The 18,528-nt window shown below is 37.9% G+C and overlaps 2 protein-coding genes across 11 annotated transcripts in view; both read left to right on the plus strand.

The window, feature by feature from the left end:
- Positions 1 to 12,575, plus strand: part of USP45 (ubiquitin specific peptidase 45) — a 54,850-nt gene extending 42,275 nt beyond the window's left edge. The window contains exons 11-18 of one of the 8 annotated variants that reach the window (XM_080584051.1): positions 541 to 632; positions 2,754 to 2,810; positions 3,626 to 3,769; positions 7,035 to 7,698; positions 9,060 to 9,157; positions 9,555 to 9,641; positions 10,104 to 10,257; positions 11,433 to 12,575. In XM_080584051.1, coding sequence (XP_080440177.1) covers positions 541 to 632; positions 2,754 to 2,810; positions 3,626 to 3,769; positions 7,035 to 7,698; positions 9,060 to 9,157; positions 9,555 to 9,641; positions 10,104 to 10,257; positions 11,433 to 11,566 — 1,430 coding nt within the window. In that variant the 3' untranslated portion in view covers positions 11,567 to 12,575. The other 7 variants (XR_013948114.1, XR_013948116.1, XR_013948113.1 and 4 more) reach the window with 7 other exon arrangements.
- Positions 1 to 18,528, plus strand: part of PNISR (PNN interacting serine and arginine rich protein) — a 118,335-nt gene that overhangs the window by 73,618 nt on the left and 26,189 nt on the right. The window contains exon 1 of one of the 3 annotated variants that reach the window (XM_080584048.1): positions 18,201 to 18,320. The exons of 1 other annotated variant lie outside the window; for it this stretch is intronic. The gene's annotated coding sequence lies outside the window, so the exon portion shown is untranslated. Of the gene's footprint in view, positions 1 to 18,200; positions 18,321 to 18,438; positions 18,458 to 18,528 lie in introns of those variants that run through there. One more of the 3 variants, XM_080584050.1, reaches the window with a different exon arrangement.

The raw sequence follows: 18,528 nt of genomic DNA on the forward strand, positions 1-18,528 counted from the left end.
TCAAAATTGGAAGCTGTTCAAAAGAATGCATGGGTTGTTTTTTTCCCAAAACAATAGGTTTAAAATTATTTTTTTCTTTTGTGTATATGCAAAAAGCTGGTTTGTTTTTTTCTTTAAGTCTAATGATTAACTTTCCTAAATCTGCACCAGTTAAGACATAGAACAGGTTTTTTGTCTTTTCTTTTTGTTTTCTGTTTATTTAGTTAGTTTTATATTTTTTTTATTATTTAGTTTTGAAGACTATATATTATGTATTAAAAAGAAAACAGATTTTATTTAAAGGCTTCTTGAGAGATACTGTATGATTATTTTGTTATTGTAGGTGGGGAAGGGAAGTATAAGGGGATTGTATAACTAAATAACCGAGATGTTTTAAAATGTTGGAATACAGTATATGATATATTAGTTACTATGTTGTGTTCAACAAGTTTTGAATAAGTATAAAAATTGCTTTCACAATAAATCTTAGAATTTTGTTGTACTTATAGTGTGGCGTGGATCTGTTATTTTTCACATTTAAAAAAGACAATGTTTTTTCAGCATATGGAAGAGAGGGTGTGAAGATGAACTTCATAGATAGGATCTTTGTTGGTGAATTGACTAGCACTGTCATGTGTGAGGAATGTGAAAATGTAGGTATTTTGGAATTTGGTTTCATGTGGAATAGATCACATACTGGTTTGATTACATTGCCTTGAAAGTATAAAATTGTATTGTCAATTTTATACTTGTTTGTTTATTTGTAAAAGCAAGACTATTGAAAGTTTCTCATTTAAAATGACTTAACTTCTTCCTTTAAAGCATTATCCTCCATAAACCTAAGAAGAGGGGGCTCATTTGAATTCAAAACAGATTCAAAGACTGGGCTTCATTTTTCAGCCGATTTAGGGCTGGAGGTTCCAAATTCTTTAATCATCTGGGTTACACTTCAATTTTTATTTGATATTTCTGAAACGCCTACCTATCTTAAAATATAAATCCTCCTGCCTACTCTTTTGGGATATACCTGAAAATTGGGAATTACTTACTTTGAATTAATATGAGTGGGGAAATGCTAAAATTATTTTTTTTCTTGAAGTATTTTTGAGAATTAACGTAATATCTCTAATGAAGAGCATATTCCTTTCATAATTAATATTACTGACATTTCATCATAAATGCTTTCCATGATCCTTGTCATTTTCTTTAACTTTGGAAGAGAAAAATCTTATTTGCATGACTTTTTTAATTGAATGCTACATTTGTGTTTGGTTTAAAACATTATATTTCATATTGTAGAGATTAAGTAAATCAATCAGTCTGAGTACTTAAGCACAGTTCTGCAGAGCCAGGTAAACTTTCCTGTGTGTGATGTGCAGATTACACTTCAATGTGCTACTAGTATCAATGAAGAACTTCAGCTATATACAAAATAGACATAGTATGTATTTTGTGCATATTATTTATTTTTGCTGGATTCTTATATTCTGCCTGCACAGGACTCGGGACTCGCTAGCTGTAGCTGTATGAGGACAAGTTTAGCAGTCGCTTGCCTTTGTCTGCATTGGCAAGGATGTTTCTGACTAGTGCTTGTTCGTGCAAAGTCACTCTCTAGAGGAACCCCAATCTGAATATCGCTCATCGGTCAGCGAGTCAACGTAGTTAAAGTAGTTTTAATCTAATTTATTGTTTTACTGGAACCTAAACCATGCTGAGTCCCTCACACAACAGGTAAACATAAGCTTTTTGCTAAGAGGACCCTACAGTCCGTATCTAATGTTACAGGTGGAAGATAGGGTCATAAATACAAGAGAAGGGCAAGGGCAACAATGACAGTAATTGAGGGCATGACTGTGTTCAGTAATTTGCGTGCACATCTTGATGTTATTTTTAAAGGCTTTGTTTTTCACAGTCTTTCCAGAGGTAAGATAAGTCAGTTTTGGAAGGAGTTTGAGAACGGCAAGGGAGAGAGCTTAAGAAACAGGCTTGGACGGGACGTTGTAGCCATAAAGGCAGATGTGAAGTGCTGTGAGAGAATGTCTTTAGGTATGATTTACCAGATATTTCCAGTTTCAGCTTAGATTTTATATGGTTTATAGAAGGGAAAATAAAACTGCAGAACAGACAATAAGTTATTTTGCTAAAAAAAAAAAAAAAAAGCCTCTTTTCCCCAGTAATTGGCTTTATTTTAACAATTACTAGTGTATGTTATGTTATAAATATTTCTAGTAAAACTTTTAGCTGTAACCAATAAGCCTGATGTAATCTTTTCTGGGAGCGTCAGGCTAGAACCTGTCATCTAACTGTCATTAACCAGTTCTTGCTGCTGAACAGTGTACAAGATCAAATGCCTGCACAGATATGTCCAGCATCAGGAAATGCTTAAAAGTTAGTTTTTTTATAAAATTCCACTGGATTTGCTGCTTCTGCTGTCCAAAAAGTTGTGATCCATCTAGACGGCCCACGTGACTTGAAAATCTGTCTGTAGCTCACAGAAACTGAGCACCACAGTGCTTCTAGTTTGTGCCTAGATAAATGACCTTGCCCTTTATGTCTGGGTGCTGAAATTATTAGAAAGAAAACCAGAGCTAATTTAAAATTGAAAAAAAAAAAAAAAAGCTTGTGGGAAGTTCTTCATTGTAGTTTGATGCATCTTGAAACTAATTAGCATGTTGCATAGTTTGATAATAATTTGATTAAAAAAAAGAGGAGGTATGCGCTAAACCTATATATCGTTCTTTGCATTTAATATGCTTTTTCTCTTTTTCTTCAAGATTTCAACAGTAAAAGAACCTTTCATTGATCTTTCACTTCCTATAATAGAGGAGAGGGTAAGATACAGAATGTATAATAGCTATTGTTTCCAGTGGATTGCTTTTACATACATTTATGAAGATGTCTCTGTATGTGTATATACACAGTTTCGATTTCAAGCCGAAAAATGCACGCTTGTGTATAAATACATGTACTCTCATACTGTCTGTTTGTTATATGGCTTTTTTATTTGTATTTATATACATGTATACAGATAGAGATATATGGTTCTATAATTCTAATGTAATATGTGCATATATTTTTCAATTAGTCCAAACTTAGAACAAATGACTTAGTTATTTACAGCATATGTAGGTCTGAGATTAGTTTCATTTAACAGTGCTTTTGGCACATAGATGGTTTATAAAATTATTTTTAAAGGTCCAAAAAGTTAGATTCTAGCCTATTGGTTTGCATGTAGGGAACTGAATTGTACCTAAGGGATAAGTCAGTGTGAAAATAGACTTTAAATTTGTTTATTCTGGTGTTTTGGCATAAATAGTTTGCAGTATGTCTCCATTAGCTGCAGAGGAACTGCATTACTTTTAAGACATACGCTCTGTTTTTGTGGGACTTGAGGTTTTCATTTAGGATTAAAGGGATGGATTGGGAGTGGTTCTTCCCCTACGCTGCCTGTGTTCATATACATTTAAGGGAGAGAATTTAGTGTAATATTTAATCCTGTATGAGACGTACTTGTCTTCAAATACCAGTTTTGTTCATAATAATGTAGGTTACTATTTTCTAAAGACTATATTTGTCTTTCCCATGTGTTGCAAGAGAATAAAAAATTGGCATATATCCTTTCTTAATTTCCTGTCTGATTTCTTAGGTTGCAAAACCCGTGCCTTTGGGAAGAACAAGTAAAGGTAAAAGTGTACAAGAAGCAGATCTGGGTCAGTGTAACTGTTCTTCCATCAGTACACTGAATAATCAGCCTAAAGTTGTCAAGAAGCACACTCTAACAAAAGATAAGGTAAGAACCTAAATACCCTCACTAGCCAGTCATCTTGAGTTTATTCTGAAGTTTCAAGGGTTACAGGGTGTGAATATTGACACCTATAAATGTTCTTTTTAAATATATATGTATTACTAGCAGATTAGCTTTAAAATATTTAGATCATTATTAGAAGCGTGACAAATGATGGCCATTGGGAACCACTCAGTTTTCAGTTATGGGGTTTCATTTGTAAGGAAAAAAATATGCAAGTTAATTTCAATTCATGTTAGTTTAGGTTTTCTTTCCGGCTTTTCTTTTATTATACCATTAGTTTTTTTTTCTGGCTGCACTCACATGAATCATAATGCTGGCCAAGAGAGCAGGCAGGTCTGCGTTAGAGCCATCGGAGGGATTGGCTGACAGTGGGCACAACAAAAATAGTATCGTCAGTAGAGACTCGTGGAGGCTGGGAGCGTGATTTCCGTGAAGCACTTGGCCTTCAGTAACCCCAGGGCTGGGGAGGTCAGCCCAGCCAGTCTCCAGTGCAGCCTCCTAACACAGTCCTTCCTGAGGGCAGCAAAATATGCCAGCCTAACAGAGTTATCTGTATAGTTCACAGATTCAAAGAAATCTGTAACAAGTATTGTGCACATACATTATTATTAATGAAAGTTAGAAAAGCTCTCAGTGATTATTGACGTTCTGTTTTTTTAATAAGCCTTATAATCCATATAGGATTTTGTGGACAAATAGAATCTATCTTAGAAGAGACATGGGAAATTCCAAAATAGGGTGAATAATAGTATTAATACTGATGCATACAAATGTGGTTACTGAATGGTTTTCAAAATTAAGAAAGAAAATACGGTGTGGATTCAATAAACTAGTCTAGACAAATAATATAAAGGAGGCAACAGCTCTGCTTTCAGTAAGAACAGGTAAAGTGATCTGCAAGGTAAGTCTGTCTAACTGGTGAGGCTTTGTGATTCTGTGCTTCCTCTCCATCTTTTTGGACTTTTTTTTTTTACTTTATTCTTCTTTTGAATTATTTTAGTGTAAGATGTCTGTTGGTTCTGCAGTAGAACTTCAAATCCAAAACAAGCAGTTGTTGAATTCAGTTAGCACATGTTGGTATTCTGTGACTTCTGTTAATCAATTTATAAGTTTGCTACAGAAAGTGGGGTAGTCCAGTAAGTGGTTTTACAGGTAACAGAGTATCTGAAAAGAGGTAGTTATGCTTTCCTCCTAAAATGGGGACCTTCACAATTTTAAGAATTCTTTGACTGCTGTTTGCGTAATACCCCCAGATAGTAGCAGTAACTTCACACGAGTTCCTCTCCCTCTTCTCCATCTATAAAGAAAGAAAACATAACTGAAACGAGAAATTGTCCTAGTTGATATGTGTTTGGGGTTTTTAATTGTTTTTAATTGGATTTTATTCTTTTTTTGCTAAATTGTTCCCTTGCTTTTAGCTTGAGGACTTCAATTATGAAGGAGAATGTTTATTGTAACTTTAAGCCCTGTTTAGGAAAACATTGAGGAATATTATTTGCCTTTTACATTGACTTCATTTGGACTTAAGTTCTTCCTTAAAGCTTAAAACTGAGTAAGAGCTGAAGGTTCTTCAAGAACTGAGCCTTGGTGTATATTTAAGGAATAGCCTGGACGAAGGTCTTACATGTCTGCAAGATAGGCATGTAACTGTAGTGCCGAATGTGTTGGTCCTTGTGACCTGGAGTGGGATCTGACACTTCCAAGATTTACCTCTATGTGTAACAAAGACAGTCCAGAAGTCCTCTCTACTAAATGAGAATCTACCTTGCAAAGGTTTTCAACTGAAAGAGGGTAGATAAAGACTAAGGAGGAATTTCTTCACTCAGAGGGTGGTGAGGCCCTGGCACAGGTTGCCCAGAGAAGCTGTGGATGCCCCATCCCTGGAGGTGTTCAAGACCAGGCTGGATGGGGCTTTGGGCAACCTGGGCTGGTGGGAGGTGTCCCTGCCCATGGCAGGGGGTTGGAACTAGATGGTGTTTAAAGGTCTCTTCGAACCCATTCCATGATTCTAAAGATAGTAGGAAGTCCTAAACATAAAGTCATGTCTATAATTATACGCTTGCTGCTACTTAGGCACATGACCAAGTGTGCAGAAGGTATTTCTGTCCACTTAGTTTCTCTGTTATGGAAGTAACCCATGAAAGTTACTTTCTGTAGTTTGTTCTGTGTAGGCAATGATATGTGTCAGTTGTGTTGTGTTTGTCTGCTACCCACCCTTTTTTTTTTTTTTTTTTTTCCTTTACAGGTGTTTTCTTAGTGCCAGTAAGATTTAAATTTGTGTGCCTAGTATCAGAGTGTGTCCTACTTGAAGGGTGTGTGCTCTGTTGGGGACTGTAAACACTCTTCTGAATCAGGTCCTAACACAATAAATGTGAAGAAAAAATAACAATAAACATAGGAGATGAGAGTGTGATAGAAAAAGAGAATGAGACAGAAGTATATAAAATAAATGTTTTGGAAACGAAAATATGGAAAGAAGGAAGTGCAGAGATCAACTGTCATAGGAGAAAAGACATAAAACTTTAATTGTTGAGGTTAATGGAAACTCCCACTGGCATCATTGGAATTTTGATCAAACTCGGATTAAGGAAACAGCAATGAGGAAGGAAAACTGCTCATTTCTTTTGGAAAGAAGCCAAAGAAAGAAAAGAATCATGGATACTTGTAAATAATTTAAAGTTATGGCAGCTTTAAGTATTTTTTTTTAATATATAGTAATAGTTTTCTCTGGCAGCAACACTTTTTCTTCTTGCTATCTGTCATGGTAAAAATAAACACTTCAGACACAGTAAAATATACAAATTAACAAACCATACTGCTAGGGATGGTTTATTTAGTTCTAAGATTAGTGCCTACAAAGGGAGAAGAAGGTGCTTGTCAGCTAAGGCCTCTCATGGAAGGTTAGCTTAAACTTCAGAACCTTTGAGACGCTTAAGTTAGATTAAATGATACCATTTCAAATGTGCCATCCACAGCTGTCACAAAGTGAATGCAATTAGTTGGAGGAAGTATTGATCCCACAGTAAGTATAATGCTCTTAGCTGACGGGTGTGTAGGTTTCCAATCCTGTATTAGTTTAACCAGATCTTAAGGAGATCAAGTAGCTTAAGCATGTGAAAGATGGAGAAGATAAAGCATTAGGTTTAAATTGCTTTGAATTTGTTGTGTTTCAATAGTTATGTTAGATCACAGCTCTGTTTTCTGTTTCTCCCCTGTGTTACTAAAATAATAATGCCATCATTTACAGAATCAGTTGAACCAGGAGAGAAGGCTTGCCAGAAAAGCTTCCTCTAATGAAGAAGAAAGAAGTCCTATTATCATGGAGGAAAAAACCAAAACGCATGAGCTGGAAGGTAGCTCTGGCGTGCTATACCCCAAAGACCCAACTGCTGAATCTGCTGTGAACGGGAGTCAGACTGAGGGCAGTGAGAAGGAAGCCAGCCGCTCGGAAAGCAGCTTTGATGCAGACAGTGAAGCCTCTGAAAGTGAAAGTGCTTCTAAGCAATCAGCTTTTAGCTCATCCAGCAACATCTCCGCTTTGCATGTCAACCACATCAACGTTAAAATGCCGCACACCAAACCAAGTGACAGTAACGATGAGGTGATTTCCAGTGCCATATCCAAACTCAGCTTCTGTGATACTATAAATGAAGATGAAAAATCAAGCCGTGGTGATTCAGGTTTATTGAATAATCCCATGTTCTCTGTAGACAAGTCTTCACTATCCCAGAACCCTCAAAATGCTTTTCAGACGCTTTCCCAGACCTATATAACTAGCTCGAAGGAATGTTCTGTTCAGTCCTGCCTTTACCAATTTACCTCTGTAGAGCTGCTGATGGGGAACAACAAGCTTTTATGTGAGAGCTGTACAGAAAGGAAACAGAAGTATCAGAAGAAAACCAACTCCACAGGTAATTCGCTAGTATCCAAATACGGATATGTACAAGATTTCCTCTCAGAACCTGTGCAACCACTGATGTTTCATTGCTCCAGCATGGGCTTCCCCCTTGTGGCTGAACAGAAAACGTCTCCCCAGGCAGAAATTGCTTGTAACAACTTAAAACTTCATCCTGCAAATATTAAAACATAATAGTAGGTGTAATTTAGAATTTATTTTGCATCTTTTGTTTATTTCTGTCCAAGATAAGTCATTTAAAGATTACCATAAACTGAATAGGCTCCTCATTTGATACTAATCTTTTCTGCTGTTTATGTGTGCTTTACAATCCTGGAAGCTTTGAAATAAATGCCGTAATATTCAGCTCTAGCAACGTAAGTACTCCGGGAAGTCATGTAATTAAGTAGGTGAGGGGCAAAAAAAAGACACTTCTAATGAAGAAGAAGGGATTATTATGCATGATTAAATTCAGAAAAAATCTAAATCAAAGAAAAAGTAATGATCATTTATCAGACATTGGACTAACAGGACTGTGTAATTAATATTTTGGTTCAATGGGCACAGTGAAAAAATGGAATTTAAATTCAGTTTACAATCATTAATTTTTTCCTCCTAAAACAAAAGTCTTAAGAAGTCACCTACTTGTACCTGAAACACTACATTCTACCTCAGTTGAAATAGTTTGCCTTGGGCATGTGTAAAACAAGCCAATTAATTGTTTTTTTTTTAGGGGAAAAAATATGCTGGTGGCATGTTCTCTGTTTACTCTATGGCTAACCATGGAGCTACTTTTGGGAAGAGCCCCCCATTCAGTTCACCATGCACCACAGGCAGGTTCCCTATCGTGTATGCTCAAGCGAGCAGGTTGTGGGGTGTCCTGAAATGGATACCCTCCCTTCAGACTTTCTCAGAGATGAGCACAAAGCATGTGCTTGCCATGAAGAATGGAAGATTAATCTCTAGCTTAATGGCTAGGACACTGGCTTAGTTGGAGAGACCTGTACTTTGCATTTCCTGTTCCAGTGATCATCTATCTGTTTATTTCAGGTGAAATGCTTTTACCAGGGAAGTTGGGCATTATGGTAGCAGACACCGTATCTCAGTGCGCACTCTGACCTAGCAGTTACTTCCAGCTTTTGGTCAGGTTTGCATTGAATGGGTTAAAATAATGGTCAGATTTGGTATGTGATGTTTCTTGAAAGCAAGAAGAATGAGAAAATATTTTTTGGCTACTCCACAAAACTTCCTTTGGAAAATATATACATGTGCAAAGTCATTGCAACACAGATCTATTCAGTCAGAAATTTGAAAAATATGTAAATTGTGTGCCTGCCCTCACTTTACAAATTATTGTTTTAATATTCATAAATACAGAAAGGAAAATGGAAGGTGTCTACACAAACGCTCGGAAACAGCTGCTGATTTCTTCAGTTCCTGCTATTCTTATTCTGCATCTGAAAAGATTCCACCAGGTAAAAGGCCCCAAACCTCTTGTATATTCCTCTGCCACAGTGGTGGCTGAGCAACTATTTAAGTGTCATTGTGCATAGTTAATGTTCCCTTTTTATACGAAGGAGTGGTAGAACCACTGTTTATTTCTATTGGGAAACTTGCTTGTGGTTTTTTGAATCTCTGATACCTTCAGAATGCATTTAGCCATTCAGATGTATCCAGAGAAGCCTCTTAGGTGTCTGCCATGCTTATGGTAGCATGCACTGTATTCAAAGCATAACAAAGAATTTCAGTAAGTTACAATCTTATTCTTGGTTTTGGTTTATTTTAATAGTATAGTAATACGCATCAGCTTTAAAAAGCTTCCTCATAAAAGTATTTATCTTACAGTCTTTCTTTTCTTTCTTATTTTTTAAGGCTGGTTTGAGTCTAAGGAAAGTGAATAGGCACGTGGATTTCCCACTGATTTTGGATTTAGCACCATTTTGTTCTGCTTCTTGTAAGGTACGCATTTCAAGTTTGTATTTTTGTTGTACTTTCACAGTTATTGTCCTGAACGCAAATTAAATTGGATTGATGATGATGATGATGATTATTCCTTCCTTTCCCAGAGAAATTTTAGACTGAATGCTTTCTAGTAGTGCGCTGAAATCAGAATCTTAGCTGACTGAAATTCCATTCGTATCAATGAATTGCACTGATGTTACCTAGTAGTAGTTAAGCTATGCTGCCCTGATGGTTTTAGTGTATCTAACTGCATTAAGGACTGCTACCATGCTGCTTCCATGGTAACTGTATTCAATTAATAGACTCTTAAGTCTAAGATGTGTTTCACCACTGGAAATGCTGTAGATATCTCTCTGCTTCTTTCAAAGTAATACTCATACTGTTGAAAACTAATTAAGATATCTGTAAAATTCTTGGTGAAATAATTAATCTTTATTTTCTGTGTTTCTGGGAATACAGAACGTTACAGATGGTGCACGAGTGCTATATAGTCTTTATGGAATAGTGGAGCACAGTGGGTCAATGAGAGGTGGTCATTATGCTGCATATGTGAAAGTCAGGACACCCTCCAAGAAATTACTAGAGCATATTTCTACCACTAAGAATGTTCTAGGTACGTACAAGACAACTTCCACTGTGTGTGAGTAAAGCCTAAGCAACCACTGGCTACAGCTTCTTTTTGTCACAGGGATATAGAATTGTTTTAGCTCAGAATATGATATTATTTTTAGGGCCCCTCATGTCAGTTCTTCTTTTTTGGTTACACACAGTGTATGACCTGCTTCTATATTAAAACCACACATGGCTGAGTAAACAATGGAATTTTAGTTCAGTTATTAAGCAGAGAATTGATGGAAAGTGCTCCTCTTCTTCCTAGTCAAAATAATACATTCAGATGAATGGCACTGCCCTCTAATATGTCATTATTTGCGGATTTGGTGTTTGAAAATGTTCTAGCACAAAAGCTGAATCCAGAACAATTTAATTTAGATTTTCTATATTTTTGATATCTTACCTATCTTATATTTGTTAGGATTTGAATTTTTTTAATGCTTAAAAATCTGGAATACTCTGATTTAATGTGAACAGCAAGAAACCTTTCCATGGAAGATAGGCGTTTTTTTGTAGGGGTTCTCTTGGTATTTTGCATTACAGTTCTTTTTAATATGTTTTGGTCACGTAGAATGAAATAAGGTTCTAGAATAGAACCTGTTGATGAATGATTTGTTGGAGGCAATGTTGAGTTGTCAGAGCAAAGTAAATGTATTTGCTATTCACCTTCATGGAGAAGCAAGAGCCAAGCAGATACTTGTCTATCCTGTGGTAGCATTTTGCATTTGAAGCTCATCTCCCAGAAGGACAAATATTTTCTATTGTTTTCGAAATGAGTCTCCTTCAGTCCTAGGCTTCCCATGCAGTAATTACTAGAACTGATTAGATCCTTTCAGTGTTCGTAATGTCACAATGGCCAGCTTTCGAAATGTGATTTTTTTTCTGTCAGAACTGGTTGTGTGTCTTCCTGTTAGAATTCGGTAAGCTGTACTTCAGTGTCTTAGGCTTTGTGAATAAACATCAAAAAGGTGACGGCAGTGTACATTTATAAGCGCTGTCTTCCACCAATTTCTCTTACGGTGTTCTTGGACTTGTACATTTCAAACTATAAATACCGGACTGCATCTAAGTCATGAGTTATTCTTGTAGGTTAGAAGTAATTTTTTGTGTTTTGAATCTTGCTCAATGATGATGTGAAAGACAAGAAACATGACTGCTTTTGCTGTTGCATTTCAGGTTTAAAAGAAGCTGTGGGCGCATCATCAGGACAGTGGGTGTATGTTAGTGATGCCCATGTTCAGATGGTTCCGGAATCAAGAGTACTAAATGCACAAGCATATCTGCTTTTTTATGAAAGGTTGTTACTATAATTCTCAACAGTTTAAATTAGAAAAAAAAATGGTTGTGGTTATTTAGTTTATCTTATTTAAAGCTGCAGTGGTAAGAGTACCTGTAAATATTGTGCCTTTATCTTGTAGAGAATTTATCATATGTTGACTCTGAAGTTCAGTCAAGCTATTATAAATATCTGAATATCTGAATCTTTTGAAATATGCACTTTGCCATACATTTTAAATTCCTGGATTCATTAAAATGCAGTACAGTTAGAATGTAAGATAATGTCCTATCCTAGTGAGGTCAGTGGAAAGTTTGGTTCTTGATTTTAATGAAGATAAGCTTTCACCCGTAGTTCTAGAACAGGTGAGAATAAAAATGCTGATAGTATTAAGTGCCTGGATTTGCTGCTGTACAGTAACAATATAAAGTATTTCAACTTCTTTGTGATTTAGTCCAGATCCTTCCCATCGCTGGGTTGGATGTCTGCTGTTAGGCTTTCTGCAAACAAGTACATGTCAAAGCATGTAGCTCGCAGATGTAGTAATTGGAAAGCAGTGTTTCCAGAACAGAGTAACCACAAATGTCTTTGGGTAATGCTGCAGCACACTTTCCCAGTGTATTGTTGGGAACTGACTGGGAAAATGTGACAGAGAACCCTCAGATACTCAATACCCGTTCAGCTGTCTCCAGCGGGCACTGGTATAGCCATGTGCTCCTGTTTTGATGTAAATATATACTGTGGTGTACATGTATATATCCTCAGAGATAAATACATATATATATATGCACACCATAAATCCATCAATATATACTGTCATTTTGCCTACTAGGATAGGAAAGAGAATTGCAAATACTTCTGTATTTAGTAAATTTTCAAATTCATAATTATGACACATGTACAGCATATAACAAGCTCGTGTATGAATATATATGGAATTTAAGTGTAACTGGGTAATTCTGTTACTTTTGGTTCCAAACATGAATTTATCTGTTCCTGAATACTTTTCTCACAGGAGTAATAAACTATAAATTATTTTTGCACTGTGTGTGTGAGTTGGACAGTAAATAATGACTTTTGCCTTCTGATGCGTGTCTGGACTTCCCTTTGCCCTCAGTGGAGGACAGCATGTCTGCTACTGGCAGAACGTGCTCCCGTAGTCTGACTCCTGTTCACATTTTGACTGCCCCATTTGTAATGTTTACTTCTCTTGGAAATTGCCCATTTCCATCCCTGATAGTAATAGATACATTTTAAGGTCGAAATCTGATGATGATTTTGAAGCTGTGTGATTATATATTTATTCAATAGTCAGTTACTTAAATACAAACTGCTTGTGTAACAATTACATCTGGTCTAGCTTGCTCTGGTAGAGGAAAAAAACCTGTGTTGATTTCTGCTTACTATTTTCATTTATAGAAAAGTTGCGTTGTGAAAAAGCTTGCTATTCTTTTTACCACCTCTACCATAGGTTATCATTTCTACTTGCACATATTCTCTATTCTCTAGTTCTATTTCAGAGCTACATCCCACCCGCGTTCACCTTTTTGCCCAAGAAAATAACAGAGCCTGCATTGTTGCCTTTGCTAAATCCAACTGCTGAGGTGTATTTGATAGTCACAGTACTTGCACATACTTGTGCAGGCACTAAGGGCTGTTCGGACATACAACTGACTGTCAGAACAGGTAGAGTGAGCTTCTGGTCACACAATTTTATTTTTGAATGGAAAAACTCCTCTGGCTAGGTGAAAAATAGGCTATATGTCTTGGCCAATGCAGTCAGTTTTTTCCTTTACTAATTGAAATTGTATCAGTTTACCCAAAAGTGGCAAAACTCACAAAAACTAAGCGGACAGCTTTAGCTATCTGTATTCTAACTAAACACATCCTAGTCTTGAGTCTACACTAAACTAGAAAAAAACCACCATGTTTAGACTGGAGTTAGTTAAAATGTTAATTCTTCTACCTCTGTGTCTTCTTGTACCCTTCCTCCATCCGCCTTCCCTCTCTTTGCATATAGGTGACCAAAACTCAAAAACAGTTCTGAGCAAGAATCATGGCAATTAGAGAGTAAATTTAACTTCTGTGACTCAGTCTTACTTAGGGACCACAGATGGAGTATATTTGACCCAGCCTAAGGCAGACAGATTGACTAGATGAGGCCCTGAAGTTCCTTTTCCTGGTTTTGCTGACTTCTGAAAATGTATAACTACTGAACTTACGTAAGTACCTATATTAATCTCTTACTTTTTAGCCTATAAATAACTCCCTAGAGTGCAGAACTCAGAGAGAAGCAGAATAAGATTTTCTTTCTGTATTTCATTTATTTAATGCAATTTTCAAGGAACTCTCTTTGAGGTGGTCTTCGCTTCCCTTTAACCATGGTTCACGTGCTGTTTGGACTGCTGAAGTTTTCCAAACTGCGCGTAGTGATTAGGATGCCATGAGAGATCCTGGCAGGATAATTTCCTCATTAACAACATGGAGGAAACATGGAGGGGAAAAAGGCATGAAAAGAAGCCAACACCTTTATCCAAGTTTATCATTCTTGCTCCTGGATGAGCCTTTCTCACTTGACATAAAAAGCAGTTTTGGCAGCAACTCCAGTTAGTTCAGGGTCAGGAAGAGATACAAGAATATTATAGAAGAAAACATTCTGTAAAAATAAGTCATTTGGTTTTAGAATGAAGAGTTCAAGGCTAAACAGAATGCTATCCACAAATTTTAATACAAGTCATACTTAGGGTGTCCTTCATGATCACAGATACTTTATTTTTATTTATTTTTTTTTTGTGCCAGAATTTGGCTTCAAATCAAGTAGCTGCAAATAATATGCATACTGAAGACATGTTACAGTTCTTTCTCAGGAATTGCATAAGCTCAGAGCATTCCTGGAAAATGGAGGTTGACATCCTGTAATTGTTAAACATAATTCTAGAGCCTATTTTCAAGGCCAAAGAACTTGGCTGCAACCCCGAGATGTGTGCATGCTATTGAAAAGTAATGGGTTTTCAGAATTTAACTAAAGGGCTACTTCCTTGAAATCTGTCACCAGACCAGAAATCTTTTCAGGTCTACAGCATCTGCTCTTCATAGAGCTATCCCGTACCTTTGTTTCAGGAACTGCAGCAGTAGCCCGTTTCCTCATTTGGAAAAGCTTGGAGACTTCTTTCTCTTAGTCCCACCCTTCTCTCCACACCAGTTTTCATCAGCTTCACTTGTTCTTTATGTTTGGGGTCTCCATAAACTTCTGTGCCAACGCCTTTTCTTTTAACATTTCTTAACCATAAAACATGGTTTCCCACTCCCATCGCCTTGGTTCCTCGAACTAGCAAAACCTGCTGGGAGAGGTACTCTTCACCATGATCTTGCTTTTCCGAACTACTCTACAGGCTCTGTCTACAGGTGGCAGTACAGCTATCTGTAAAACTGACCCCCGAGCAACTCTGCTGACTGGTCATACAATGGTGCCTTTAAACCAATGAGTAAGATGGGCAAATAATTGCCCATCCCTCCCTTCTAATTTATGAGAAGTATTTGATTTGCATTGGGAGCAACCAAAGTCTCTACAATAGTTTCCCCAGATCCGAGGCATCAATAAATATGGCTCTCCCAGCTAAGAAGTTAGTCCCGATTATACAGTCTTTCTCCTCAGAAAGCTTTGTTATCTTTGCATCTATATACCATTTATACTATATTTGGCTAAAGATGGTGAAAAGTGTCGGGGAAAAGAATTATACTAAGCTATCTATGCCAATACACCTACAGACATCATGTTTGTATAAGCATGTTCTCCTAAGAGTGTGCTATGTGTACTTAGTGGTGAAGGAAAAACAAAAAAAACCCTAAACTTCTGTGCCCAAGATATGTGCACCATAATTCTTTGTTTAGAAATTGAAATCCTTGTAGTCTGCCAAGCCTTCCTCCCCTATTCCCATCTGCACCTTTCTGTGTGCGTCAACGAAGTGCTCTTGCTTGTGGATTTCAAGTGGTAGCAGGTGAGAGTGGCTTATAAATTCATTAAAAGGCCAAGATGTCTTAACTTCACCATTTGCTTCTCTTTTGATTTCTTTTTTATACTAACAAGAACTGAATCATAAAGGGACATGCAATTAATGCACCTACATTCTCAAAGTAACCTGTTTTAAAATTCTCATTTGAATTTACTAGTAACAAACTAAGATTTGGTAATTAGTAATTTCTTAGGAGATGGTTTAAGATGCGATAAAATGCAGACAAAGAAAACATTTAAACACAGCCTTCAGGTTAGCAAAAATTAGCAAATCTCATTTTAATTAAAAAGTAAATGGCAGCATACTTCACAAAACAGATTTACCAGCCCTGATTAAGCAAAACTTTGATATTTCTCAGTTTTCATTAGCTGGAAACTTTTTTTTTTTTTTCTGAGACCTGTACACATGTAAGTGTACAAAAACTTCTTAGTCTAATTACTTTACAGTGGATTATTTTTGCTTCTGTATCTACTGTGTCTTTGGGTGTCACTTGCCGGTTGTTTTAGCTGTTTGTACCTCTCCCTCTGGTAAATAAACTGCAGAAACAATGGGAAAGTGATTATTCAAGATAATTCAAAAATATTTTTTTCTGTAATCTGAGATTATAAAATATATATGTGCAGATAGAAGTCTGTTAATGCAAGTCAAAACACTTCCTTTGCACAATATTACATAAAATGTCTAGGTGAATTAAGTTTTTGCCATAAAACAATTGTAATTCTTGGTAACTACTTTAAAACTACCTGGTATACATTCTGTCTATTTAAAGTTATAGTTAGTTCTGTCTTCATCGATACTCATACAAAGACAGTATTTTTTTACAGCATCAAGAATGTTTCTTATATCTATTGTAGCTTCCAGTGTGTTTTTTTTAGTACAAAATTTAAAGATGCAGTACTGCTTTAAGAGAACAAAACAGCATTCCTTTTGAGTTGGTTTATGGCTTCTTAACACTTAATCTCATTGCTTTGCTAGGTTAAATTTTTGCTTTTGTGCTGTGTAAACTGGGGCTTGTTACAGTGAACTCTATAGTGACACCACATCAATAGCAACAATTCCCTATTTAGCCATTTTACAAAGTTACATTTTGATCCTGCTATCATTCCTGCATGTGGATAAGCCCTGCTATGTTCACATCTGCTTGCATTTGATACAAAAGACAATCTAAGTAATCAAACAAACAAATAAACAAACAAAACACCCTGTTCAGTCTGAAATACTCAAAAGCAATAAGTATGTTAAGGTTTCACCTTGCTTTCACTCATTTACTCATTTCACTTCTTTGAACTCATAGTCTCTTTATTCTGTAGGTATTTAAATAACAATATTTTTAAAATTTTGCCACAGTACTGAAATTTTGTACACTTTGTATATTTCTAATTCCAAATATTACTAAGTAAACAGGGCCTTAAATGCAGAGTCTATTTAATAAAATAGAAGTCTCATAAATCTCTATCTTTGGTGCTTTCACAAATTTCTCAGAATAAAGTTGCCATTTGTCTTCTATCCATTTTGTCTTTTACATCTGTGATATATATTATTTGTCAAACATATATATAAGCCAACTAGCCATTTGGAAAACTATACAAAATACAGGACGCATGTTGTACAATTGAGCTCACAAACTTCCCTTTTTTTTCCCTAGCTAAAGAAAGAATATTTTTTTGCTGTAATCTTGTGTGACAACTTCACAGCACGTGGATGAAGTACCCAGATACAAATCCATATCCTCGAATACGTAAACTGCACGTTTCCCCTTTGCTTTGCCACCTGTGGCACAGGTCAGGGACAGAGTTCTGCTAACAAGAAGAGAGTTTTGTGACTGTGGTCAGTAAGACCTGGACCAGGAGTGCAGGTCCCCACACACCCACAGTTTGAGCAGTAGCTTAAAGCTTGCCCACCCACAAAATGCCACTCCAGGTTCCAGTTGTGCGTCTGGTTGCTCGTCCCTGGTGCTTAATGCTTCCGTAACACCGCTGTTTGTGGAAAGCGTTCTTGATGCAGCCATTTCTTGCAGCACAGAAAGGGAGACCTCTAAAACACTGCAGTTAACAGTAACGCAGCATAGATGGCAGCGACAAGTCTTTCAATGAAATCGTTACATGAAGTAAAGCACAAGTTCCCTGCAACTTTCATTTTTCTATAGTTAGAGAAGCTAATTTATTCTGTTAATCCACGTTGGTCTTAGGGTTGGTTTACCCAAGGATCAAAGACATAATGGCTGTTTTGTACATTCATTTCAGACGAAGCCAAGAGAAGGAAACGAGGTAAGGATGGCATTAGCTACTGAAAATCTCTGTCCACTGAATGTGAAGCAACCCCAAATTCCGTGTGGGGAGACCCAGCGTGGTTTAGTGGGTGACTTTGGGGGTAGGGGGATGGTTGGACCAGATGATCTGGGAGGTCTTTTCCAACCCTAATGGTTCTGTGGACACGGGGGCCCAGCCCCAAGCGCTACCAGGGGCCACCCAAGGGCCCCCCTCCCATGGGGGCAGCCCCCCAGGACGCGAAACGGGGGCGGGCTGCCCTCAGTAAAGATGGCGGCACCCGGGGGGGTGTGTCTGTGTCTGTACGTGTGTGTATGCAGCGGCGGGACGCGCGGCCCTCAGTAAAGATGGAGGCGGGCGGCGCCGGCGCGGGTCAGCGCTGTGACGCGCTCTGCTTCCGGGTGAGCGGCGGCGGGCGCCATATTGTCTTGTTCGCCGAGCAGAGCGGCGGCGGGCGGAGGGCGGCCGCGGGGCCACGGTACCGGCGGCGGCGGGAGGCGGGGGCAGCGTAAGTAGCGGGGCGGCCGCGCTCCGGGGGCCGCACGGGTCCGGCCGGGCCTCCTCCGCCTCCTCCTGCTGCTGCCCGGGCCCAGCGGGAGCCCCGCGCCTGAGGCCCGAGCAGAGCCCGGCCGTGCCCGGGGCCGGGTGTGTGTGTGTGAGGGAACCGGGGGGGGCGGGCTGCGGGGGGCGTGAGGGGGGCGTGAGGGGCCCTGCAC

Source organism: Anser brachyrhynchus (assembly GCF_964034855.1).
Source record: "Anser brachyrhynchus genome assembly, chromosome: 3".
NCBI classification, from domain to species: domain Eukaryota; kingdom Metazoa; phylum Chordata; class Aves; order Anseriformes; family Anatidae; genus Anser; species Anser brachyrhynchus.